Source organism: Crocodylus porosus, unplaced genomic scaffold (genome assembly GCF_001723895.1).
Source record: "Crocodylus porosus isolate Cpor-Errol unplaced genomic scaffold, CroPor_comp1, whole genome shotgun sequence".
NCBI lineage: Eukaryota > Metazoa > Chordata > Crocodylia > Crocodylidae > Crocodylus > Crocodylus porosus.
In genome coordinates, this window is record NW_017728935.1 from 8,327,913 (window position 1) to 8,354,780 (window position 26,868).

General features: G+C 51.2%; 1 protein-coding gene across 1 annotated transcript in view; it reads left to right on the forward strand.

Annotated features, from left to right (window-relative positions):
• PLXNA2 (plexin A2) overlaps positions 1–26,868 on the forward strand; it is a 264,936-nt gene that overhangs the window by 186,999 nt on the left and 51,069 nt on the right. Inside the window, exons 10-15 of the mRNA XM_019546861.1 lie at positions 4,073–4,273; positions 6,617–6,713; positions 8,541–8,734; positions 17,036–17,187; positions 20,553–20,670; positions 25,461–25,597. Of these exons, the coding sequence (XP_019402406.1) occupies positions 4,073–4,273; positions 6,617–6,713; positions 8,541–8,734; positions 17,036–17,187; positions 20,553–20,670; positions 25,461–25,597 (899 nt within the window). The remainder of the gene's footprint in view (positions 1–4,072; positions 4,274–6,616; positions 6,714–8,540; positions 8,735–17,035; positions 17,188–20,552; positions 20,671–25,460; positions 25,598–26,868) is intronic.

The window sequence follows — 26,868 nt, forward strand, 5'->3', positions numbered from 1 at the left end:
TTTTTTTTTTTTTTTTGCTACCAGCAGTCTCAGTTCTACAGATTTGATTTCTCTTTGTAGGAGAAAGCATTTCTGCAGCACTCAGCTTGCCTAGTGAATAACAGTTGTCAGGAAGGTTAATGACGTATCTTGTATTCATTTTTTAGGGCTAAATCCTGAAGTTCTCCTACAGCAAAGTAGCTAGAATTTTGCTAGTTTGTTATTTGCTTTGGGGCTTTTATTAGAAAAGCACATTAAAAATATTTACAGTTACAAAAGACTTTTCATCCCAGAGGTTCCCAAAGGTGAGCTTCTTAAAGAGATCTGAAAGAGCTAGGCATATTCTGGGTCTGTTTTAGCTCTTCTTTGATGCCTTAACGGCAAAATATAGGATCACCAAATACAGCCAGCTCTGGGGTGGAGAGTGGGTTCTGGTTAGCAATGCGCAATAAGGAGAGCAAGGAAAAAATATGTTCAGTGATGCTGGGGGAGAAGCCCCTCGTTCGATGATGAGCGCCATGAGCTGTCCAAAGTGTCTGTATGATTTCAAGACCCCTGCAAAGTGGACCAGTGTCTAATCCTCAGCTGGGTTCAGCCTGTGCTTCTGGAGCCTCTCGGTATTTCCTAGGGGGAAGCGTTCCCCTCCAGCTTGTAAACTTGGCGCATGGGAAGAAAGGTCACGTTTCGAAGGCACAATGGCCAGCTTTCCCTCGGCTGCCGTTTCAAGTCATTCTTGGCTGCTAATCCGCGAAAGTCTCTGTTAGAAATAAAATAAAAAATATACAAGGAAAAGTGCCATTAAAAAGAGGGTTTATGAGGCAGTCACTTAAGCTACTGACTCTCTCAAACTGGACAGTGTCTGTTTCTCATTAGGAGCATGCTTGAGCCAGAGGAGAAACCAGATCCCCGGGGTGGCCGTAACTGGGCAGGGAGCTCCAGCTTGCCTACCTAAGGATCGCTAATGAGATCTGTGAGTTTGCTTCATGGGCAGCCCGGCCTGGAGCGGGTGTGCACAGCTCTGCCTCTGTTTGCATCCCGGGGGCTTGGTTGAATTGCTAGCAAGGGGAGTCGGGCGCTGAGCTGGAGACAAGCTACCCAGCTTGCTTCCCTGGGCATTGGCCCTAGATGGGCAGTTAGACGTCCTGCTCCTCAGGGACGTGAGCAAGTCTCTGCCCCTCCCAGAGCCCGTTTGCTTGTCTCTGAAGTGAAGTTAACGATACTCCTCTCCCAAGAGCCGTTTGATCTAGCCATCATTTATTTAACTGCATCTAGAAATGCTGCCAGTGCGAAGCTTCATCCGTGTTCCCCTGAGTGTTGTGTCCACCTGTTGCCTCTTCGTGTGCCTAGCTTGAGCAGGGGCAATCTTTCAGGCGATGTGCATGCATGTGTGTATGTGTACAGCACCTTGCGACAGAGTCCCGATTCCTGCGTGGGGGCCCCTGGGTACTACAGCAATGCAAATAATCAGTAATCATGTGCTGTGCCCCAGGCAGCGATGGGCGTGGGAGCAGAGCTCAGGACCTCTTGGCTCCCGGCGCTGTTCCTGACCCGAGGTCACCTGGCATTTGCCCCGTTACTTCCCCCAGAATTCCCCATTTCTGGCGTCATGACTTTTTTGGCTCATTAGTTGCAAACACCCAGGCAGAGGAAAATTGTTTTGGCCAGTTCTGCATGGAAAATTGTAATAAAACATCTCCAGATTCACAAGGTTTTATGAGCTCAAAATCACACGGATTTCAAAGGTTAAATCATTTGCATAGTGAGCGTTTCATTCGGCTCTGGGTAAGGACTCTGAAACCTTAATTTGAGTTTCAAATGACACGAGCCAAATCTTTAGTACAGCCCAGTCTGTCACTTGATCTTTGGTCAGGACTGGAAGCCCTTTGCAGTTTGAGAAGGAGTCCTTTTCCTCCCTTCCCCTGGAAAGGAAAAGTTTTAGTTGCCTTTGGTTTCTTATTCTAGCCCCAGCTCTGCGCCTGCATCCTGGTCCGTCTCCAGCTCTCCTGGTTAGGGATTTGTGCATCACAGAGGAGCAGCCTATTTAGCCTTCTCTTTGATAGGAGAGGGGCTCCAGTGATAAATCCCGGGCTATATTAGACTCTCCGCCTGAGTCTGTCACAGTCTGTTAGCTCTGTAGGAGTCAGATTGTTCAGCCCTGTGGCACAAGGAGCCCATTAGCTGCTCTTTCCTTTTCATTTCTACACAGGTTTCTTCAGACCGAAGCAGGAAAAGCCTCAAGTGGAATTTGTGCATGTGTTTCGCCCCCCCCCAGACCTATGGCCTGCGGCTGAGTAGCCCCGTTCTCATCCCTCGGTTTCCTCGGTTGCCTTTCTAATTGCTGTAACTCTGACCTGGCAGGATGCGGCGCCTTAGGGCCCGAGCAGTGCCGCGCTGCCTGTTTGCATTTGACTCCCCGAGTGTCTCTGCTGGAGCCGTCCCAGATCCCGTGCCAGGAGGGAGGGGAGCCTTTGGTCTGAATCGCGAGATCCGTCTGTTTGAATCACCAGCCCGCCCCGAGCGGCGCTGTCCCTGCTGCCCGCCAGGCCCTTCAGCTCCCTTTAGAAAACAGAAGGATTTCCTGGGATGACAGTCTGGTTTTGTTCACGTGGGAGAGCTTTAGGGTATCGAAAGCAACTATTTCCCGGAGAGTCCTTGAGGCAAAAGGATCTGGCGAGAAGGCGGAGAGTTAGCCTCTCGGCTTCCAGGGACATCAGCGTTCATCCCTGCAGAGGCCTGGCATCTCCGTGACTAGCCTTCCTCCTGATCTGGCTCTGTGTGATATATCCAGCAAACGCAGCAGATCTGTGGATGTGGCCGCACGTACACACAGCTTCCTTGCTGGTCTGCACGGTGCACCGGGAGCCGGAGCACACCGACTGTACCCAGGCAGCGTGTCCCTGCTCCTGGCACCCGTCTGCACGGAGCAGCCCGATCTTGTGTCCACGTGTCCTCCATCAGGCCCCTTCTTACCAGCGGGAGCCCTCGGTTTGGCTCAGTGGCAGCAATCCCCAGCCGGCAGCATGGCAAAATTTGGAGTCCCACACCTGACTTACCACCGGGATCGGCTGAAGCAGCCCCAGGCCCCTTGACTCTGAGCTCCTAGGCCTGAGACAGAAGTTTTGCAAACCAGTCTGACCCAAATCAGTTAAGTCTGATGCTAGATTCAACCAGGTTTATCTTAAGACTAGTTTCAGCCATGTTGAACGTGGTTTACGTGCACTGCACTTCTGTTCTGTCTGTCAGTTTTGGATGACTTAAACCGGCTGGTTTGTAACTTCTGTCCCCAGCCCTAGAGACCGGCCTCTGTTCTGCAGAGGAGGCTGCTTTAGAGAAACCCAAGGTGTGAACTGATGGGCAGAGGCAGAAGAGGATGGTGGGGGGGGGGGGGGAGATTTGTGGGCTGCAGACTCTGAAATCCTTGTGAGAGAGAAATAATTCAGCTAAGATGAAAGGCGGCAAAGAAACAGCACCTGGGAGCGAGAGGGAAGCCTGTCCTGTGGTGATCAGTGTGTTTTTGAAGTGACGCGCGCTCATGCGGTGGCTGGTAATGAAACGAGATTAAAAAAGAAACCTGGAGTGAGGGTTTTAGCATGTGACAGGAGCCTCCGATCCACCTCAGAGTGAAACCCTGGTCCTCCAGGGCTGGGGAGCCGAGGCGGTTGATAATGCACTGCCTCCAGCCGCGGAGGAGGAGACGAAGGGTGAGGGGCTCCCGGGGTTTGTGTCCCGGGAGATAAAATCCATAACCTCCAACAAGCTGGAAGGACGACGGAGCCGTCTATTTGTTTCCTGAATAGCAACATCTCCGCTCACGCGACTGCGGTGGAGATATCAGCTCCGCTGCCTGCACAGGAAATTGTGACCGGGGGTTATTTTGCCTCGTGGGCAGAGGCGGCGGGCGAAGAGGATTCACTGTGCTCAGACACGCTGGACTCCAGCCTAAAGACCAGTGGAAAGGAGCAAAGAGCCAGATAAAGACCCAGGCTTTAAACCCAGATTTGTGTCCCCAAGTTCAGTATGGCCAGGCCTGGGGTTGAGTGAAGGCACGTGTCCTCTAACTGGAGCACTGGGTTTCTGTGTTTCCTCCTTGCAGGACTGCCCTCAGCTCTTTCCCACGGAAGAGATCCTTATCCCCGTGGGGGAGGTGAAGCCCATCACGCTGAAAGCCAGAAACCTGCCCCAGCCCCAGTCGGGCCAGCGGGGCTACGAGTGCGTCCTCAACATCCAGGGCGTGATCCATCGCGTACCAGCGCTGCGCTTCAACAGCTCCAGCGTCCAGTGCCAGAACAGCTCGGTGAGAGCCCGGGACTTTGGGAAGCGGGGCGCATTGTCGGAGTCAGAGGGCAGATAAAGCCCCCGGGGATGGGAGGGAGATGCCCAGTTGGCCAGGAATAGGAAGGGCCACAATGACAGAAGAGGATGGGAGTGGGAGCAGCCATCGATGGCTGCTGTGCAAACAGATTTGGGCAGCCAGGCTCCTTAGAGCAGGAGTTTCTTCCACTCCTGAGCGCCCATGGATGAATGCTAGTGTGAGGCAGCTGCAGAGCCTGCATGGGGGCTGCACTGCACCGCTCTCTGCTCTTTGGGACGAGCGTGACCTCTGCCTGTAGACAGGAGGGCCAGAGCCGTGGGGCTACATCCCGCACCCAAGGCCACAGAGGAAATCGGTGTCAGACCTGGAGCTCCGAGCTCTGTAACCAAGGGCCGTGCTTCTGTCTGTGCACGGGGGTGTTAGTCATTAAATAAATCAGCCCCCGCACCCCTAGCAGCGCCCCCGCCCTGGTGCTGCCATCAGTGCAGGGGCACTGGGAATTTAGGCAGAGAAAGAAGAGGCAGAAGAAGCCTGCGGTGGTGAGCTGCAGGGAATGACGACTCCAAGGGTTAAACTCATCCTGAATTCCAGTCGGGAACCTGCTGTAGGCATGTGAAGGTGTTTAATTATAATACTGGCCCCGGAGAAGATCCTTTATCTGGCAGCTCCCTGTCTGTGGCTGTGGGGGGTCAGCGGGAGGAGAATGCGACAGAGGTGTTAAGGCAAGCTAATTCACTCCAGAGAGATAAAGAGAATCGCAGGCCTCTTATCAGGAGGCTGCCAAATCCCAGGTCGCAGCCGCCCGAGAGAGCACGTAATGCTGGGAAGCTGCGGGGAAAGAGGGGAAAGGGACACGGCCGCTGCGGGAGGGGACGCGGTAACGTGGAGAGACACAGACGCGAGGGAGGGGCCTCCGGAGGGTACCTACACCTTAGCCTGCAATGGGCAGGGTGGCATTGCCCGTGGGAGATGCTGTGGCAACTTTCAGGGTTGTGAGAAGCCGCTGGGCCGGTGACCTGCAATAACCTAGCCCCTCTTGCAGGGAGGGCTCTAGCTTTTTTATATGACACTTCCCCATTATAGAAAATGAAATGGGGGCCCTGGTAGGCACAGGGCAAACTTCACCTGTTCATCAAAACCCAGGTGCGGGGGTAGGAAGCGCCCGAGAGCACCTGTTTGCAGGAGATGGCTGCCCGCAGCAGGAGGAAGGGCAGGACACATGGTAATTCCCGACCAAGTCTCACTGGGCCCCTCAGAGAAGTGCAGGGAGAGGTGGCTGGAGTTGCGCTGGGATCTGCAGGGTCTCGGTCACCAGTCATGGCAGATGTTCGTGAAATTTTGCCTCTTCCAACATTTCACCGGGTACCTACACTTCCCTGTAGACCCTGCAGCAGGGGAGATAATACATCTAATAATACTGTGCATCACTTTCCCTTTCCAAAGTGATTTATAAGCATTACCTGGCAAATACTCAAAGCTGCCCTGCTTCAGGGAAGCCTCATTATCGCTGTTGAACAAACAGGGAGCCAAAGCAAAGAGGTGAAGCACAGTATAACCAAAGGTGCAGTCCTATACTGATCCCCAGCAAGGGTGGGGACGGGGGGAAACTTCCTTGCTAGGGCCTGCTGGGAGGCCTGGGTTGCTCTGCAAAGGCTGCCAGCAGAGAGCCCGGTTTGTCCTAATTACGCTGAAGTAAACATGTCCTCCAGAGCTGGGCCGACACCTCCAGACCCATCGTCCATTGGCCCCCAGACATCCAACAGAGGGTGAGGAATTCAAGTTAACGCCCCCCAAGCTGATTTGAGCTGGTAATTTAATAAGAGCTTCACTATCCCACTCCTTAACCTCCAGAGCCGTCCAGCTCCAGCACCTATCAAGCAGCTACGCCGACAGAAATAGGTCTTTAGTCAGTTGTGAGAACTTTTGCAACGTGTTTTTCCCCCAGCAAGAGCGGTGTTTAGAAGGAGAGACAGCCCAGCCTGCCTCCTGGGCAGCGATCCTTCCAGTTTCATTAAACAGAGGGACTGAATTGGTAAACTAGTGTCTGGGTGAAGAGGACAGCCAGCGTGACTGGGATAATTAATCTATTACTGCTCACAGGGGCCATCTACAGCTTTTAATTATCTTTCCCTGGCAAGGAGAAGGGACTCTGAGGACCCTAGCGATGAGAGTTAGCATTGTCAGTCATGCAAACACCATCACGTGCTTTTAGGTACTGGGTTCTCAAGGTTTAAAAAAAAAAAATCTCTTTCCCCGTGGTATCTCTTTCGACATGCTGCTCCTTCCCAAGCACTTTCTCTAGATGCATTTCTTTGTCTTCCCTAGTATCTCTACGACGGGATGGACATAAGCAACTTAGCCGTGGATTTTGCTGTGGTTTGGAATGGAAACTTCATTATCGACAACCCTGAGGATTTGAAAGGTAACGGCCATTCGATTTCTTGCAGGGTTTCCTCTCCTTCAGTCATGGGGGGGAGGGTTGTGATACAGGTCAGGGAGCAGACTGGCCTGTAAAGCTGTGCTGGCCACAGCCAGTATTTGGTTAGCCAACATCATTGTGATACTCTGTGGTCTCTGCCTATATTTCTGTAGTCACGTCAGAGACCCTCATCTTTAAGGGACTGGTCCTAAGCGAGGCAGCAACAGGGCATGCTTCTGTTTCTACACTAACTCACCAGCGCACTTCAGCCCTCGTCTAGCAGGGTGGCCTTGGGGATATAAAGGTAGCTCACTTCTTATGGCCCAGTCTGACCTAGCCTGATGAAAAACTCCATAGGTCTCCCTAATGATGGCGAGTCAGCAGCGCATTGGTTTTATGTCCCGCTAAAAAGACAACATTGTGTGACTCGCTGGCCAGGACTTCGGTGCGTGCGCTGTGCGTCCCTTTTACGAGATGCCCAGGAAGAGCAGCGCTCCATCTGGATGCTGTTATGTGGCCTTAGCTTCTGGATGGCACAACCAAGTTCAAAAAGCATGCATTAAAAGAAATGACTGCCAGAAAACGCATCTGCTTTAAAGTGAGCCAAGTAGCGCTTATAATGCAAGCGAGTCTTGACAGGGAAAGAAACCCGTTACAGTTCCAGCTACTCCTCGTATAGACGGAGCTCCATAGGAAAATATATCGGGTACCAGAATGAATCACTGCAGCCCTGCAAACACCGGAACAGACCTCCTAAAGCAGCAGGCTATCCTCCTGAAAGGGGTGCCTTTAGGGAGCCCTATCTTACTGCCCCAGGGACCTCCACTTAACACGTTCCTGCTGTCCATGCCTGAGCTGTGTTTGGCTTTCAAATGCTCTGAAGCTTTCCGTGGTACCTGATATATGAGAAAAGTGGCTGGAAACCCTGCCCGGCTCCGTGGAAAAGGAGATGTTGTTTGAATGCGCTCTTTCTTGGTTTAGGTCAGGGAAGTAAACTAAACAAAGAGGTTTTCAAGACTGCTTTCCAAAGCAAGCATGGGAGCAATAATGTCTGCGAACATCTGGAAAGAGGTTGAGCAGGAACGAGAAGGCCTAAGTGCCCTGTTGCTAACAAAACTGCACGCACAGGAGGGATATGGGCTAGCATGGGCTTTGCAAGCTTTGCCTTTCAATCATGAATGACACTGCAAGGCTGCTGCCTACTTGCTGATGGCTACACCTGAGCTGTTGCTGCTCACGTGGACATCCACCATCCCCACAGTGGAGTTTGGATGAGGGCAGACAGAGGTAGCAACGGTATCGGTATCAAGTCCTACGGGCTGTGACACTGTAGCTGTTCACCCTGGTGCAGTATTAACCCTGTTTCATTCTGGGCAAGAGTTGCAGAGATTTAGGTCCTCTGGACCACTGCCGGAGCATGCAGATGTAATGGTTATACTGCAGGAGCACGTGCCTGCTCCCACACAGTGAGCCCCCTTGCCCTTTTAAAGCTAAGGGTTGACGTTACCTCTCCCCATGGTCTTAGAGATGGGGCAATAGAGATGTGAGCAGCTTCTCCAGGAAGCTCATGACTTGTTGTGCCCTGAAAGACGCTTGTAGCCCCACAGGCCTCCGCCCTCCTGCACTGAGTGATGCGACTTGGCTGAGGTCTGAGATTTGCCCCTTTGCTTGCAGATATCCCTTATTCTTTCCAGTCTGCTGCCTGGTTCCCCTGCTGCCCCAGGAGGCAGCTTCTCCTCTGCGGTGCTGCTCCAAGCAGGCGTACCTCCTTTGGTCCCGCAAGGTAAACTTCGGTGTGCTCAGCCCGTGTCGTTCTCCTCTTCCCTGCAGTCCACCTGTACAAGTGCGCGGCCCAGCGGGAGAGCTGCGGCCTGTGCCTGAAAGCGGATCAGAAGTTCGAGTGCGGCTGGTGCAGCGGCGAGGCGAAGTGCACCCTCCGCCAGCACTGCAGCTCTTCCCCCCACCAGCCCTGGCTGGACTGGTCCAGCAGGAACGTCAAATGCTCCAACCCCCGCATCACCGAGGTAAGGGAGCGCAGCCGCGGGGATCCTGGGCTGTCCCGCTGTCTGTCCGTCACCCCGACCTTGTTCTGTTCGGTTGCATCGGTCTGGGAGGGCCATCGGCGCCTGGCTGCCTGCCGCCTCCTGGTCTGCACATAGGATGTCATCTGTCCTGAGCAAAACACCCCACTTCCTCCTGTGATGCGAATTGGTAGCTCGAGCCCATGCCAAGAATGTACGACCCCACTGCCCTGCTCCTTGGCTGTCCACTGTGAGATCGCACCGCCGGTCCTGGGTGCCCACTTGCACCCTGTTGTTTGGAAGCTAATTAAAACAGGGAAGTGATTTAATCTGTAATTAATTTCTGTGGATTACAAGCTAGTCAGGGAAGTGAGGTCCCTAGACAAAGTGTCTCTGGGAGGCATTACCCACTGTGAAGCGGCTAGTGGTGGGATGCTTGCACTAATACAGGGGCTTCTTGGACAGGGTGTGCATGAAGGGAGACTTTGAGGTCTCACTTAGCTGATTCCCAGTACAGTCTCAAGGCCTCGTGCTTCCTGCACTGCCGTTTACCCCTGTGCAAACTGTGCACAGAGCGCCTGCACAACGCTGCTACAGTATGGGGTAAAAGGCTGCACCGAGGACCAGGCAGGGGACAATGAGGGCTGCGCCAGTTCAGTTAAGGCCTTTCACATGAGCTGCATCAGTTTAACTTGGATCAGTTGTTAAACCAGCATAGTGTCAACTCCTGTGCAGACACTCTTGTTCAGGTTTAATACAGGTTAGCATAAATCTGCTCCTGGTCAATTTAAGCTAAGTGGAAATACTGGCTTCACCAAAACAAGAAAGTTCGTACAGGCTTTTGCATTACAGTACTGTCACAGATGGCTGGAGGAGGACGGCCTCTATCCCGGTATTTTAGTGGCTAGAATGAAGCCAGCCAGAAAAGCAGAGCTGGTGGCTCCTGTACAAAGCAGGATTTAACACTGCTGTTTTGTTTCTGAGCCCTACTGAGAAGTTAAGACGTGAATTCACTTTTCATGAGTTAAAATACAGGTTCACCATCTTCCTCGCGCTAGGCGTTAGAAGACAAGAGCGGCTTGCAAGCAGCAGTGCAGCTCACGCTAGCTCGAAGTCGGGGTCAGCTGCCCTGGGGCAAGTAGCAGAGTTGCTCGTCACCACTGATCCTTTGCCCTGGGGCAGCAGTGCATGTGGCTGGCCCAAACTGGAGTGGTCCCTTGTGTGCATCCCGCCTCCTTCCTGCCTCTGCTGCTGTGGCCCTTGTAGGTCCAGGGCTGGCGCATCTCTCCAGGGTATCAGAGCAACTCCCAACCGCGCATCGAACAACGTGACTATTTTGAGGTTTCTTTTTGTTGCTAATGCCTCCATTTGTTACGTTCTGACAAGAAACAACACTTATTATTATAAGGTGTCAGGTTCTGATTAACTTCACTCCATCATCATCACATGGCAGGAAAGAGCCAGAATGAAGGGCTGGTCTCAAAACATAGAGTGCTCAGCATTTCCATGAGGCATCTCATCTCCCACGCAGTGGCAGAGATTGTAGCCCCTCTGGATGTGCTCCTGACCGTCCAGCCCCAACTTCGAATGGCACGGTAGCTGCGGCCCCTTCTGCTGTGTGTTTTCACCTCTGCTGGTTTTTAACAATTCAGATGCAGTTTTGGGCTGGCAAATGCAAGTGGAGGAACAGCAACACTTGTGGTACTGATTGCACAAAGACGTTGGGTGCAAAACCAGGCGGCAGAGTTCATCACAACCTGCTCGGAGAGTCCTGCCTCTCCTCAGTCCGTCTTCATCCTGGGTTTGTTTTACAGGCTGCGGCTTGGCTTTCACAGAAGGCTGTAGCATTTTTTTCCCCCCTTATATTCACTATAGTAACAAACTTGCCCTAGGAGAAGAGTATTCAAGGCCTCTTGGAAGAGGGAGCAGTTCAAGAATCTCTTGATCTGTGCAAACCGCAGGTGAGGAACTCTTCAGCTGCTCTTCTTCCCCACTAATCTTTCTCAGAGCTCCCCTTTATGGGTACAAAATTCCCTATTCCTTGTCCCAACACCCACCATCCATGTTATGACTGAGCTGGTAGTTGGGTTAAGCTCTAGAAAAGGAAACCCTCGGTGCTTGACACCTGAGAAGACCCCTGACCCTTTGTGACTGCTTTCTCTGTTTCCCTTTTGGTGCTTTCTCCAGTCCCCTGCAGTCTCAGGTCATGAGAAATACGAACCTCAGCAGAAAAGGAGAAGATTTGGAAAGCCTTGGATTGATTTTCCCCTCCTTGCATGAAGCAGAATGAAAGAACCAGTGCCCAGCCCCGACCACAACAATGTGCATCCTCCGGGCACGAGCCCCCGGTCCCACAGCATCCATGCTAGCTGCAGGCTGGGCACTGCCTTGGGATAGTTCATCACCGTCCAACTTGAAAGCAATGTTGGCGCTGCCTAAACAAGAAAAAAGAGCATATCTTAGCTGCAACATATTTCTTGTCTCCACGGCCAGGCCTATGACTCATCCTTTCAATCTAGAGGTGCAAGGAGCCTCTCCAGAGACCATGTGAGGCTTAGGGGATTGACCTTGGCAGACTCTGAGATGGAGCGGAAATAGAGTTGCTTTTGTTGGCAGATGGACATGTTCTGTGTCAGGGTCAGCAAGAGAAAACGGTCCAGTTCAGGGGAATCGCTCAGTTGAGTCTTCCAGCGTCGCACACTTGTGTTTTATCACAAGTCTCCTGATGCTTGACCTTTTTTCCTTGAAGCCCCAGGTCCCCAAGTCTTGTTATATAGAAGACTCTAAGCTGTCACTTAAATACAAAACTAAGTTTCTGTCCTGCACAACTGAGGAAGAAAAACTTGAAGACATGATCTAAGTGGATCCTTCAGACTCAAAACCAGAGGCAAGTGATAAGATCCCAGCACTGGTTATAAGTCTCGTGATTTTCATGGTAATCTTGTGTTTTTCTGGAGTCTGGCACCTTGAATTTATACCTAGGGTTGGCAAGTCTAGGTTTCTTTTAAATAACAGAGATAGTGGGACTTCTGCCTATTTCCTTTGGCGGTTCTGCCATTATCCAAGGGACAAGGCGGTCAAGAAATCTTTCCTGCTGATACGATAATATCTTGCCCTCATCTAGGGGGGGACAGTTCACTCTACACCTTCCTCAGAAGGTCTTGCTCCCTTGCAATGTTGGAATGGGACTTCATGCCAAATGAGAGCAAAACCTGAGGATGCCAAAATTTCCTTCCCAGGAAAATCCCCAGGAACTGGACAAGGGGCTCATTAAAGCATTGCTTCGCATCTCAGCTCCTGGACCCTTGTCCACATGGCCCAGCTACACATTGGGCTGATGCGAGACACTCAGCATCCCGTGAGGTCAGGGGGAACCCATTGATTTTTAGTGGAGCCGGATTAAATCGGAAACCAGGGAGTGCCGGTGATCCTCGCCCTCAGCCTCCTGGTCGAGCATTCAGCGCGGTTGCGCTGGTGGAGTTTGGCCCCGTGTATACGGCCGTGCTGCTATGGCCAGTGATGTTCACACTCCAAGGATCCTGTCCATCTCTCCAGTGCGCGGCTCTCCTGTGCGTTTTGGTCTCTTTTCTCAGACCCAGAGCTCTTGTGTCTGAATATCCAGCGCACCGCAGGGAAAGCTCATGTTATCACTGAAATAAAACAAACAGCTCAGTGGCATGCAGTCCTTCCACATATGCGATCTGAGTCCAGGGCCCAGCCTGTGCCCGTGATGTCCCTTTAGCGGCAAGAAACTTCCCCCCGGTCTGCAGTCTCCACGATAAATAAATTAAAAAACTCGCTTTCTGGAGAACACGCAGCGCTCTGATCTCCTATTCATTTATTTGCAGGCCTCATTAATATAACATCACTGCAACAAACAGCTGGGGGGGGAGATGTCAGGCTGAATAATGGAGTCTCTCTGCTGAGATAACAATTAGGTGCTGAATGTGCTATCAGAAAAGGCAGAGACAAGGAGGGATCATGCCGGGATGAGGAGTTAGGTATGCTCCTGTGCTGGGTCCCCGCTGGGCTCATCAGCTGGGATCCAGATACCTGAGAATATAAGAAATGGGAAGAGGAGAAGAAGGTGGGTGGATTCCTTCCCCTCCTTCTCGGTGCGGCCAGGAATTTCCTTCGCACTGTCTGGGCATTTGGTGTGAGCTGAAATGAGATGGTCTGCTGGGCTCTTTGGGCCCGTGGCTCTCCTGTGGCAGAAAAGCATCCTTGGTCTTGGCCTCTCTCATGCACACGTGTCCTGCTTTGCTGTTGCTGAGCGCTGTTTTGCATCAGAAATGGTGAGCCATGAAGCTGGGGGAGGCAAACTTAGGTGTGCAAATGAAGTGGCTCCATAGGAGGGTGTATTATCTGATGAGACCAGCAAAGAGGTGGGAACCGGGACTCTTGGGTTCCTTTCCCAGCTCCCGTAGTAGGATGCGGTTCTGTGGCTAGAGCAGGAGCAACTGCGAGTCAGGACACCCAGACCCTACCGCTGGCTTCGCTACCGGCTTGTCTCATGACCCTGAGCACGTCATTGCCACGCTCCGTGGCTGAGCTGGCACAAATAGGAGCTGCAACAGTTTGCACGAATGCAGCAGTCACACAGGGCTGTAATGAGGGCATAGCTCCGGATCATACAAGGTCACGTCTCCTGCCACCTCGGTGGCATTGCCGCACCTTTGTGCTAACGCTGCAATGCTTCACACTCCGCTGCCTTGCCTGATAGCGCTGAAATGCTTGGCAAAAGAAGGGGAGGCTCACATTCCCATCCTGCCGATGGGGAAACTGAGGCAGAGGGGAGGCATGATCGTGTGAGGAGTCTTTGGCAGAGCTGGGGAGAGAGTCCAGAGGTCCCAAGTCCCAACCCAGTGCTTTAATTGAAAACAGATGTTCTGGAGACATTTATGATTGGACTTGCTGAGGGGAAACTGAAAGAGCAGGAGGATGAGCAGAGCATAAAAGCGTGAACAAATAGATAAGAAGATACAGGAGACAGCTGGGGATGGCAGGGTTGCTCGTGTTACTCAGAGCTTTTCCTCCCTACACCTCAGACCAAAAAACTCAATTACCCTTAAACCGCCTTTACTTTCTCCAGTTCACGAAGCCTCCAAGGGTGACCCACCATGGCAGGAGACGGAGGCAGTGGTGTCGGCAGCAGCCCTAGGTCAGAATTTCTGTCTAATTGGGTCGTGCACCCACACAGGAGCAGGGTCCGAGCGTGGTGTGTGAAAAGAGCCCAAGGTCAAATGCCACGGCCGTCTCAGCCTGGCAGCTGGGCCTCATCAGGCCGGGTCCAGTGCTGCTTCGAGGGGTCACCCACTTCTGATGTCACGGGACCTTTAAGACGGCTCTCTTTGCTGTGATTTTGACTGAATCTCCCCAGCTGTAATTAATTGAATGCATCTGTTCTAGCCCTGGGGCTCCTTTATGGCACAGTTACTTCAAAACTGTTCAATTAGCGGCCACTAAAATCTAGGTTGAATGGAACCACGGATTGGGCGTTTTCCAGGTCAGGATATTTTCACTATAAAAAAACCCCCAGTGCTGTTTTGTTTGGCAATACACTCTAGTTTCACTGGTCACGCTTGGATCAGAAAATGGCAAGCCGTGACTTGTTTGGGGTGTGATAAGGCAGCCAGCGCAGTCCTGTAAATACTGCGACAAATAAGATGCAACATAATAGAAGGTTGTAAGGGAAATAAATTGTCAAAAACAGTTGAACCACTGTGTTCAAGTGCTGTCTAACTAGCAGCGTGAACATCACCAACCCAGGCCTCCAGTGCTCAGTATAATACAATACAAATTTGTTTCGTATAGCGTCTTTTATAGGCACACAATGCTTTCCGGCGCTAAATGAACAAGACGGGCTACATGGTATGAGTTACAGAAAACACAACAGACATTGTATGGTGAATAAATTAAAGCCTTCAGTCGTAAGGCCAAGTGCTGAGGGAGATAGAAATTGAAGCAGAGGCAGGGGAAAGAAGAGGTGTTTTAAAATACAATGCAGCCATATATTATATGCAAGTTGCACAACAAGCTGCATCCCAGAACATTTTGCCAAATTCAATGCCTCCTCAGATGTAAATAATAAATAGGAGCGGAGGTGAAGAGAGAGAAATTAAGCACAGGAGAGAAGAAATGGCTTCAGCTGAGCTTTGAAAGACAGTGGAATAAATAAGGCAGAAAAAGAGGTTCCTGTAGACAGCAGAAGACATGAAGCTCTCCTACTGAGGTTGGTGAGAGTGGGAAAAGGCCCGAGTAGGGTGAGCGGAGGGAGCGGACAGGGCCTCGTCCAGAGAGCACCGGATGGGGCACGTGCCAGTAAAAGCCATTGCTGCCACTTGGGCCTGCTCCATACAAAAGGACTAGCAAGGGCTGCTCTGATGGGGCACTAGCACAACTCGTCACCATGATAGATATTGTATATTTGGCTTGATAAGCATTTATCAGTGTCCAGGCATCTGCTTGTGTGTGCTAAGCAACCCAGATCTCATCTAGGAGGCTCCTCAGAGTTGATGTGAAGGTGAGAGTGAAAGTGAGCAGCCAGCCAGAAGAGTGAGGGAGGATGGAGGGGCCAGAAGTTGGAAACTGCAGACAAAAGCCCTGACTTTATGGCAGGACAGGATAAGTCTTGCATTAAGAATGACAACTGCATAATAATAACCGCATTCATAATGATAACTACTGCTCTTAATGAGCAGTCTTGCCGCACGAGGAGCCTCAGTGCCCTTGCCGCCTGGTACAGCTGGGGCACGAAGAAGGCAGGTGACACGCATAGGTCCACGGTGGCTAAACCAGAACTAAGCCTCTGGCAGCTGGGGCCAGATCCCAGGACCACACCTTATACTAGCGCATGCCGCCTGCCGGGCGCGTGGTTATGTTTAATGGGATGCCGGGGAGGAGGTAGTGGAAACGATTACGGCTGAGGCATGCCATAAACGGACAGCTCGCAGCTTACTCCTTGGCCTTTAACATTTCCGAGAGTTATTCGAGGTGCTCCTGTGCTGCCTGACTTGCTAATAAAATGCGGTGTTAACATTCAGAGACCGTCCAAGGCAGAACTTAATGAAGTTCTCCAGAGCTGTGGCCAGCTCCTGAAAGGTGGCTCTCTTTTGTACAAGTCTATAAAGAGGGAGTGGATCCTGCCCTTCCGACAGATGCTTCTGTGACCAATATTGCTCCGGCCTCTGCCAGCCACAGCACCCCGGGCATCGGCAGCACAGGCACGGGCCAGACTCCCCAGCCTACTCCAAGATGTCCCGGCACGATATGGATCAAAGAGAGTGACAGACGTGTGCTGGGCTGGGGGTGATAACAGCAGTCTTTGGCCGCCCCAAGGAGCCAGGTGGAAGTGGTTTCTGTTGCAGCGTTCACGTCTTGTGTGCAGCCTGCCAGATAAAAGGCTGCTATGAAGCAGAACGCAAGGCAGAAGAAGCGCAGGGATTTGTGGGGACGCCACCCAAAAGTTCACCGAGCTCCTGGGCTGGTGGGACTGGTGCAGTTGTGCGAACGAGGCACGACAGTGTAAACAAGCTCCATTCACAAAGCTGAGTGCGTCCGAGAGGATCCCTGGGTCATTTCCCCTTTCTCTCTGCGTGGAGATGAATTAATTGGCATTACACGCCTGGTGGTCTGAAGGGGCAGAAGGCAGCCTTGGCTGGGGCATGTATATGGAGGGTCAGCGTTGCGGCGTCCTGCTCACAGCCCTGCTGACTCCTCTCCCTGCAAGCCCAGTGCACCTCGAGGCCGCAGGAGTGGAGCAACTATAGAGAAGTTGGCCCATTCCTGCCCCTCTCCATCAGATGCACACAAGGAGCAACTATAGAGAAGTTGGCCCATTCCTGCCCCTCTCCATCAGATGCACACAAGCTGCTTAGTGGGAAGCAGTGAGGAGAATTGGGCACCTTCAACTCTTCCCCTCCTTCGGGGAGCAGCACTGCATTAGTGATGGATTAACTACGTAATACATAATACGTATCGTCTGGACTTCGAATATTTCCTGATGTTGCAGTGAGCTGAGATGCAAACTGTTTGAGATTATTTGCACCCTGGACTAGCCCAGTGACCAGGACATGCACTGAAGGTGTAAGGGTCATGTCCCCACTCTGAGTCAGGAGGAGAAAACACCTGAGATAAGGTCTTCTGTCTCCCAGGAGAGTACCAGTAAATTGACCTTTAACTGAAAAATTCCCGGCTGACTGTCCTGTGGCCAGGTGCTGGGGGCGTGCCGGGGCTTGAGCAGGTGACAGGCGTTGTGTGCCAGGGGAGTTGGTAACAGAGATGCTGTGCTTTGTTTCCCTCCAGATCCTGACCGTGTCCGGCCCCCCAGAAGGAGGGACACACGTGACCATCCGCGGTGTGAACCTGGGCCTGGACTTCTCAGAGATCGCCCACAGCGTGCGGGTGGCAGGGGTGCCGTGCACACCCCTGCGAGAGCAGTATATCGTCGCAGAGCAGTGAGTGCCCTCTGCCCGTCTCGGTCTCTCGGGGAACCTGCCCCCCACGGAGCCAAGCTTTCAGCTTCCGGCGTTGCAAATGCACCGGGTCCGGCCTCATGGCCCTTGAGAGGGCAGCAAGTGCACCATCAGGCGCCAACCCTGCATTGGCACCATCAGGCTGCCTTGGGATGGCAGCAAGTGCACCTCGTTAGCAGCCCTACATTGGCACAGCTCTGCCTGTGCTAGACCAGGCCAGTTTCCCCCAGCAGAGGATCAGGACTTGGGGATTCAAAGGCCCTTTAACCTTCTGTGAAGCGTTCAGTTTCCCAGCGCGCCGTGGCCCTTGCAGCTTTCCTGCAGACCTGGCTGCGTACGCCCAGCCTGCCCTCCTCCCTTCCCCCAAGTGCAGTGCATCCCCGCCATTTATTAGGCGTGTGCTTAGTGCCAGAAGCTTAATCCGACATAAAGGCCTCCGCTGGAGTCGGTTCATTTATTCGCTAGGAAAAAACATCAGCTGAGCTTTAGAAACCTGGCGTGTACTGGAGGGACGGGCCAGTCATGCTCCCCCATGTTAGGCCACCCCAGAACGGGGTAAGGGCTGGACACGGTGTTTGTAGGGAGGCCTGGGACCTGTTAGGGCACCCATGAAGGCAGGGGAAAGGAGAAGAGTGGTGGCAAGCTGGGGGGGCTCATTGTACAAAATTCGATTGGGACCTGGATTGGGCTCCTCTGAGCGTCTGCTGGTAAATGTGGGACACAGGTGCCGAGTACCCGCCGCTCCAGGGAGGAAACAGGTCAGGTTCATCCCATTACTACTGTGCCCCTCTCCTTCCTCCTGGGCTAACAGTCCTTATCTAAAGGTTGCTGCCAGACGGGCCGCACGCACCTCCACATTCATAAGCAGCTTTCTAATCGCTGAGTGAAAGACGCTATTGAGGTGCAAAGACAGATTGCCATACGACCGATAGGAGAAACGGTCCAAAGCAATGCATTTTGAAGCTGTAGTGTTTTCCGGCCGTTACGGTGTAACACTAGTATTTTATTTTATTTTCCAAACAAAGGATGGGAGATTGTAAAATTACCCCCCTTTGATGGCATGAAACCCTGATTTTCTTTTTCTTTTTGTAAAATCATGGCTCTAATTACAGCTCTCAAGCTTTCAAAGTTTGTTAACATCATTAAAACATTTATCCTGGGCAGATAACAGCAAGTGTTAGCGTGAGAGCTGCCTTTTAAAGATGAACACAGATAAAAGGACCCTCTTAAGGGTTCTGCGGGCAGACTGCCTTCCAAGGCTGTAATGACTCGCCATATGCTTCAGTCAGGCGATCTATCAGCTGGCAATTAGGTTAATGTTGGTTAAAGGGCCACTTAGCCCGGTAATCAGCACCCTACCGCTCTGTGGAGTGTATCGTTTTGTAACTGGTACCTGCTGGGATTTGGCCTGGGTTAGGAGCTGAGATCAGATGTACCATCAGCATTCGTGCCACCATCCCTCGCTTCCACCAGGCCTGATGTTGTACACAGCTATGGCCACCTGTTACCTGTTGTGGGGCACTCAGAGCTGTGGCTGCACCCTCTGCAGACTGAAAAGGCCACGTGGCCAGCAAATCCGTGAGCATTATGCCCCTTGCTCAGGCTTGCTGAAATTCAGCCCTGGCACCGCTTCTCCCCTTATTTGGAACGAAACCGGTGGCTCCATGCTACATGTTCGTCGCCTGTGCGGTGGCAGGAGCCAAGGGGTGGTTAACTAGCCCTTTGCTCTCAAAGTATTAGCAGCATAGAGGAGCACTTGCCCAGGCTCAGATCCACATTGCTCTGACACAGGGACACGGTGCTTGCTCAGCCTGTCCCCATTCCCTCCTCTCCATCCCCAAGCCCCAGGGGCCAAGGCCAAGTCTGCGGTTCCTCTCTTGAAGGCGCAGCAACAAAGTAAAGCTCCAAAGAGAAACGTGCATGGGCTGTGCCTGGCTGAAAGGAGGAGAGGCCGGAACACGCGGCAGATTTGTGAGACGCTTCAGCATCTGTTCTCCAAAGGCAGCATCTCTACAGGGAACCCAATTTGATGTGCAGCGATAACGGCTTTCACCGTTAGCACATATGTACTCCGTGAAGCCTCGGAGCATCATCTGAGCATTCTGCCTACGGAGTCCTTTTTAAGAAATATCCTTGTCATTTGGAAGCATATTTAGCTCTGGCAGAACCTGGTGGAACAACTGTTCTGGAGACCAAAGCCTGTTGTCTGTGTAAGCACAAGTGTTAGACGTGCAAACTTCTCCTTGCTCTGCTCCGCAGACCCTCCAGCCTCGGTGTCTGCTGGGACTGACCACAAGAGGCCAGCTACTGCATCAGGGTTTCCTCTTCCTGTTTCAAATCCTGTCCGCCTGTCCACCCGCTCACACCCATGACCCATCCCCCGAGTATCTGGGCATCTGAGCTGCTTCTCGCCCTCGTTCGTCCTCCTCCACCTCTCTGGTTCTCCTCCACGTAGACAGTGACACCGCACCGCTCGCTGATGCTGTCTGCTCAGGAGAGCCTCGCAAGATGCTTGTGCTTCCAGTGCTGCAATGGGAGTGACACTTCCCATTGCTGAGGAATCTGCCAGTTTTAAACACCTCAGCTCTCTGCCTGGCTATCCAATCTGCTTGTGTACCGGGGGATGAGTTTGGTTCTTGGCCCCTGTAGGCAATAGCCATTGTCGCAGGTCTGGTTGACCTGGGCTCTGCGCTTGGTTGCACCTGTCACGTCCAGGGGCCAGAACATGCTCTTCTTTTCCTTCCTCCTCCGGTCCTCAGCCACTGCCCAGCTCCATTACGTTGCTCCTGAGCATCTCATGTTCAAGTCTTAAATGTCATTACTGTTTACATGTCCCTGCCTGCAGATGCATTGCTGGGTATTGATCTGGACTGGCCGAGGAATACTGTATGTGTACAGTTCACTTCCCCTAACCTCCCATCTCGGCATCAGGAGCATTCACCATTAGTCAAACTTGTCTTCTACGCAGAGGCCCCTATCCAAATCCCTCTCCATTGTCCCCTACCGGGCCTCCTATTTTTTTGATTAAATAGGAGCCTACAATGTGAGCTGTTCCCTTAATGAACTCATCTGTTACTCTGAGGGCTTCGCACTCTCTTTGCTTCAGGCTAATATATTTGCCATTAGTGCTCTTCTTTGCTCTGGAGTTTACAGCTTGTAATAATTATGTCTAATTTTGATTTTTTTTTTTTAAATTGCTACATGGAGAAAAAATAGACTTGGTAATCAGCTCTTCCCAGAGAGGAGGGGAGCAGGCATCAGAGTCAATGGAGAATGACTCCCAGGAAGCTGAATAGCGACTGCTGCCTCTTCCTGCCAGGGTCTCACCAGGGGCTTTGTGTTTCCAGAATCGTGTGCGAGATGGGGCAGGCGCTTCCGGGGATCAGTTCCGGCCCAGTGCTCCTGTGCATTGGCGAGTGCAAGCCCGAGTTCATGGCCAAGTCCATGCAGCAGTACGTGTTTGTGGTGAGTACCTGGGCAAAGCCAGTTGGACGGAGGGGCAGGTCGCAGAGCTCAGTCTGCCACAGACTCGGTGCGTGCGCTTGGAGAACATGCTTCACGCAGATCAACAGACTGGGTGTGAGACCGAGCCAGAGGGAAAATGCTGCATTCACATGCCAGGTCTCACCCCATCCCTTCTCTGCAATAGCGTATACAGGCCTGGCTTTCTGCAGTGCCGCGTACACGGGGCTTTCACTGGTCACCAGCCTAAATTTGGAATTAGATTTCTGAGTTGAGGCTTCCAGTTCGCTCTTCTGCAGTTTCCCCAGCTGTAAAGTGGTGATAATATTTAGCCACTTTGTGCGATTGTTCAGCTGGGCTCCTGCTGGTAAAGCGTGCCAATCCCTGTGAGCAGAAGCACCAGGTTGAGTGCGAGCTTGTTCTGTAGCTGCTGATCTTTTACACAAGTCATCCTGACATGGAAGTTTTGTCACAGCACATAATTTTCTTCTTTCTCAGGAGGAAAAGAATAATGAAGGCACTTTGTTACTTTGGGGCTTAATTAACAGGGATAAATGTATTATACATTATACATACGTACATTTATACACACATGCACAGACCACCAAGGATTCTCTTTATAAAACTCAGGTACAGAACGTCTGATGGAGACATTTTCTTATCCACTCTGTGTGCATGTGAAGTCTCTGTGGCTTAGTCTGTCTCCACAGATTTAAATGCATCCTGCAACCTGCCTTCAAGATGGGAGGGTAATTCTGCATCCAGATAGCAAGTGACTTTTTCCCAAGGGTGCTAATTCAGTGCAGGTTGCTTCCCTGTATTTAATCAGGAGCTGCTCTTTGGTGGGAGGGGGTGGATTTCCATTTGTTGAGTGATCATTGCCTCCTTTCCTTATTTAATTAGCAGCCTTTTGATTCATAAACTTGTGGGATGCAGCTGGGGTTTCCCAGGCCTCCGTTTTTGCCCGAACAGGCCACTTTATCCAGCCACATTGATTTTGTGCTGAGTGGAATCTGTGCATGCAGCGAAACGCCAGCACTTACCAATTGTCCGCAATTTGTAAACTAATTGAGAGATAAATCAGGCCGGTCCCTGCCTTCTCATCAACATTATGAGCACCATGCTCCCCGGGGACTTTATTTATTCCATGACATAGCGCTGATGTAAAATACCACTGCTGGCACCAGCTGGATGTAGGGGAGGCCAAGCTCTGGTGTACCCAGAAGCTGTTGGGACAGGCGGCGGTGGGAGGGGGGGCACAGTCCTCAGTGCAGCTCCGGCACTTGATGCTCGAGGAGCTCAAAGCACTTTCCAGGCATGAATAAAATTAATTGGTTTAGTTAATTAAATTAATTCATTAATGAACGATTGCTTAATTAGAACTGATAAATCCACCTTTACAAAAGCACAAAAGCTTTTGTTCACGTTGCAATTGTAACATCACGATTCCACATTCTCGAAAGAAACCCAGTTTATAAAATCCCTGTTTGATACGCAGAGTTCAAGGCCCTGGTTCAGGCAAGCCCTTAAGGAGGCATAGAAAGCTAACTATATGGTCAAGTGCTTTGCTGAATAAAGATGGACTTTTAGCACATGCTTAAATGCCTTGCTGACTCAGGACTTCAGTGACCTGCCAGTGGCTACATGATTTGATTGATCACCAATTGATCCCCAATTTTCAAATTTAAAAAGTAACCAAAAGTCCACATTTTTTCATGATCAGAACGAAACACCACTGTATATATAGCTGTATATTAGTGGCATGTCATTTTGATCATGGGCAAATGTAGATCTTGAGTTACTTTTTCTAATCTGAAAATCGGGGATGTTTTTTGTCAGAGAAAACCGGGATCCCTGGTGATGGGTCAGAGCAGAGCCAGGCGTCCTGACCTGAATGGACAGACTTGTCTGGAAAAAAATCAGAATTTTCTTGACCTTTCCCTCCAGAACCTAAACCTCATTCAGTGCTGCATTTAGGATGAAAATGCACTGAGTTTTCTTCTTCTCCTTATCCCCAATGTGCCCATGCCCGTGCCCCCTGCTTCTATCTGGAACACATATCTGCAAAAATGTGCAGGGATGTGTGGGCCGTGGTATTTGTGGCCAGCTTGAGCATGGGCACTGCTGGAAATCTCAGGAGGGCATTCTGCTCTTGTGAGACTCTCCACCTAAGTCAGAAAGATTCAGAGTTCACATGCAGCTCTCACCCTCTGGGTGCTTAAGTGAAACGAGACTCCAAATTTCTGGAGGTATCCCAGTTTCTAGGTGTCATCAAGTCCTGCGTGAAAATAGTGCTAATGAAAGGGCGGTTCTGAGCTTCTTTTATCCCAGCCTACTTACAGCATGAGATGCAGCAGTGTAAACTTCTCCGGCAGCGCGTCTCACCTGAGAGGTATGGGTTCTCGAGTTGAGGTGCATGTGCAAGCACTGCTGCCCATTCAGGCTTCGCCCTCTCCTCTGAGACTGCCAGCAAGGGAGCTCTGGTATTAAATGGGAAGGTAGTTCAGTGCCGGGGACACCAACCCTCTGGAAAATGAACTGGTGCCAGACTCTCTCCAGAGAGGCCAACAACAGGGACCAGATAGTCACAGTTGCGTTTGCACTGGGGGTCAGGTTGATTTTGCAACCCTGAAACATTCACGCAAACCCTCGTTCTCCTGAATAGCCCTTTGGATATCTGAAAATTGCATTTCCCCTGGGGTGGTCCTAATATCACCAGTGTTTTCAAGGAAGTCCCTTCTCTGTACAAAAAGGAACTCTCCTGTGCCTTGCGTTAAGTAATAAGCAGGCTCCGGCCAAAGGTAATAGCAGAGATTAATCTTGGAGTCGCACCTTGCAGCAGCCTGCGAAACCCATGTTAAACATTCTCATTCTTTGCCTTGTTGTGCCTGGTTTCCAGCACTTACCTTATTATCGTTTCTCTTTCTCAGGCACCGAAAGCTTTCGGTACATAATTTCCTTTTGTTGCCTGGCCTTTATTTTTTTTTATCTTGGCCCTGCCACACACTCCATTAAGGCTGGTTTGTGCTATTAAATTCAGTAATGGAATTGATTGGTACCTTAGAGCAGAGTTGTGTTCAGGGCCTCAGAGAGTTCAGAGCATAATGAGCTCATTTGATACCTGATACTGCATAGCATCTATGCTGTCATCCCGATTGTCCCCTTTCTACCTGGCGAGGTGGGATCTTGGAGGAACGGCTTACCTGGACACCTCCCAGGATTATCCCAGAAGCATCCAAGCAGGAGATGGGAAAGTCCTTTGGTGAAGGCTGCTAGCCAGGGGGAGGTGATAGGAAGTTTGCGGTAACACTGGCTCTTGTCCCTTCTCTTTGTGGATACGAATGGCCAGTTTGGGTGGCCTCTGTGCTCTGATCACACTTCTGCTCTTGGAAAGTTCTTGTATCTCCAAGTTAAACAAGGCAGCACGCAGCAGTATTGAAGAATGACATGCAAAAAACCAGTATCAGGATTTTTTCCCCCATGACATGCCGGGCTGACCTCTGGAACTCCCCACCCCAAGGTACCAATGCCAGGGAATGGTAGGGTAGGCTCCCAAATGAAAAACGTTTTTGAGAGCATTCGCAAAGTGAGAAGCTTATGTTAATTATAGTCTAATGAATGGACTATCTAGCGCATATCAAGCATATCATTTTGACGAGCCACTTTCCCATACCACCAGTCCAATGCAGTCCAGCGACTCCTGTGCTACCCAAATAAGCATGTGCTACAGTTTGAAAGCAAGAGGGGAAACAGCACAAACTCACTGCACTGACTTAGAGCGGCCAAGCAGGTGGCACCCAGGGAATGCAATTGGGAAGCTGCCAGCTTGCAGATGAGAGTCATAAAGAGGGTAATGTGTAAGCATTAGTGAAACAATTTGGTTATACCCACTGATTGAAAACAAATAGAAAGGTACCTGCCTTCTGCAGGTTCTATTAGAGGGAATAAATAGCTCTCATTGATGCAAGCCTGGATTTAAAAAAAATAGGCATCTCTGCAATAGTATCAGCAATGTGACATCAAAGCAGGTATAGGTTGTAAACTCCAAGAGATGTCCAGGTAGCTTCTTCCGTCACCGATGAAAGATAGACGTCAGCCCCACCAAAATTTTTGGTTACTGGTGTAGACCACAGATAAACCATTAATAACCAGGACAGTGCTGCCTGGAGGAAAAGTTAATCAGTACTTCCTCTAATAAGGCTGTGTTTTTTATGGATTATAACTTTGCCAGACTTGAATCAAATGGGCTGATATTTTTCACACCATGATTTTCTTCCCCCGCCGAGCTTCATCTAAGGCTGCTCTGCCATTTCCAACAAAGAGATTACGGGAAAGGACATGATTTTGCCCACGCTAAAGAATAAAAAGTCTGTCCAATCTTTGAAACCCTTCAGTGCTTCCATGCTCTGGCACAACGGCTTGAAATATGGCAAAGAGCGTGCCCACTCTTCAAGGATGTGCCTTTTGTTGTTCCCACAGAAAGCACCCATAATTGAGTTGCTTATAAGCCTTTGAAAAAACCCAGTTTGGACATTGCAAGTGGAGGCATGCTGGAACGTAGCAACCAAGTATGTTCCAACTAGGGCTGCAGGAGCTGGGCAGGATTTTCTCTGCAATCGCTGCTCCCAGCTACTGGGCCCTGAGAGACTCTGTCTCCTGTGGTCTCAGTGTTTAGGACAGACTGCTCCCAGATGCCATCCCGTCCGGATGCCCCACTGGGACATGATCCCAAGAAATACCAGCTCCCTGCAGACCAAGCCGGTAACTTTGTTGTCTCCCTCTTCCTTCTCCAGAATCCAGCGGTGAGTGCCCTGAGTCCCAGCCGCGGGCCAGAATCAGGAGGCACCATGGTGACCATTACTGGCCATTTCCTGGGTGCTGGCAGCCGCGTGTCTGTGCTGCTCGGAAACCAGACCTGCGAATTTTATGGGTAAGAGAGGTGGTATGTGTCCGTGCATGCCTGCCTGCCACTGTTTGCACGTGCTGCGATTCCTCTGCCTCTCCCTATCGCTGCTGAAGTGAGCGGCCTTGCATGGCAATGCACACGTCTGCTGTCCTGGGACCCCCGTAAACAGCTCAGAAGCTTTGCAGCTGTTCCCAAATCAGCCCCTCTGCTTTAGCCGGCATAGGAAATGCCCACAGTTGGGCACAACACCTCGAGGCATTTCCTGCCACAGTTTCCTCACCCTTTTTGAGAGTGCCTTGCCTTAGATGAGCATGCTGGGCTCCTCCTCTTTCACGTGACTTCTCTCCTGAATCAGGAATTGTCCCTGTCTCTCCGATCGGTGCGGTCAGTACCGTCCTGCATGAGCGCCTGAACATATACGCTCGCCTTCACTTGCTTTCCACTGTGGGCAACGAGAAACTCTTATACCCACCCGTCACCTTCATCATTCTCATCCGAGACTGATGTCCTCCAATAGGTGACCCACTGTCATTCCCCCTGAGGAGCTCATACTTGGAAAACTGGTTTGCTTTGGGTGGGAGCCCTCTCTTGATCCTACCATGCCCCTCTTGGGCAACCAGCAAGTGCTAACAGCCCTCCGTGTAAGAATTTCCCCCGTTCCTTCGTGTGACTTTCAGCTTCTTATGGAGGCAAAAAGCAGCTTGATATGGGGTCAGTGCATCTAGAGTCCCCGTGTCCAGCAGTTCATAAGCCTCACGTGGGCATATTCCTCAAATCCCCAGAGGGAGCGAGGGAACCATATGCCGTGAAGCTCTGTGCTCCAGACTGCACGTATACAGCCCTTGTGTTGTGCTGCTGCTCTGGCTGGTGGTGCAATGGGGTCAGGAAATGAGACAAGCGGGAATGAATCATTTTGTACAATGCTGAGACACATAAGAGCAAGGGACTCTCTCTGATCCTGCCCTCTGCACCCTGTGCTGAGGCTGCCAGTTGCTGTGGTGGTTTCTGCCAGTCTCCAGGCACCTTTCACCTGCATTTAATAAATGCTGCAAAGTTAATGACTAGAGGGTAGAACTTCCCTTTGCTTTTTTCACTGGGGCTGGAAAGCCTCTGAAATGGCCAGGAACCCAAATGCAGCAGCTTTGCAAGTGAGGTGATTCTGGCTTCGGGTTCTGGATTAGGTCTCTCGAAGGGAATAGATGAGGCACCTGGAAACAGTGAAAGGGAATACCTCTGCTGAAAGATAGAGGTTCACAGTGAAGGGGATGCTCTCATGTGGGATTATTCACAGTGAT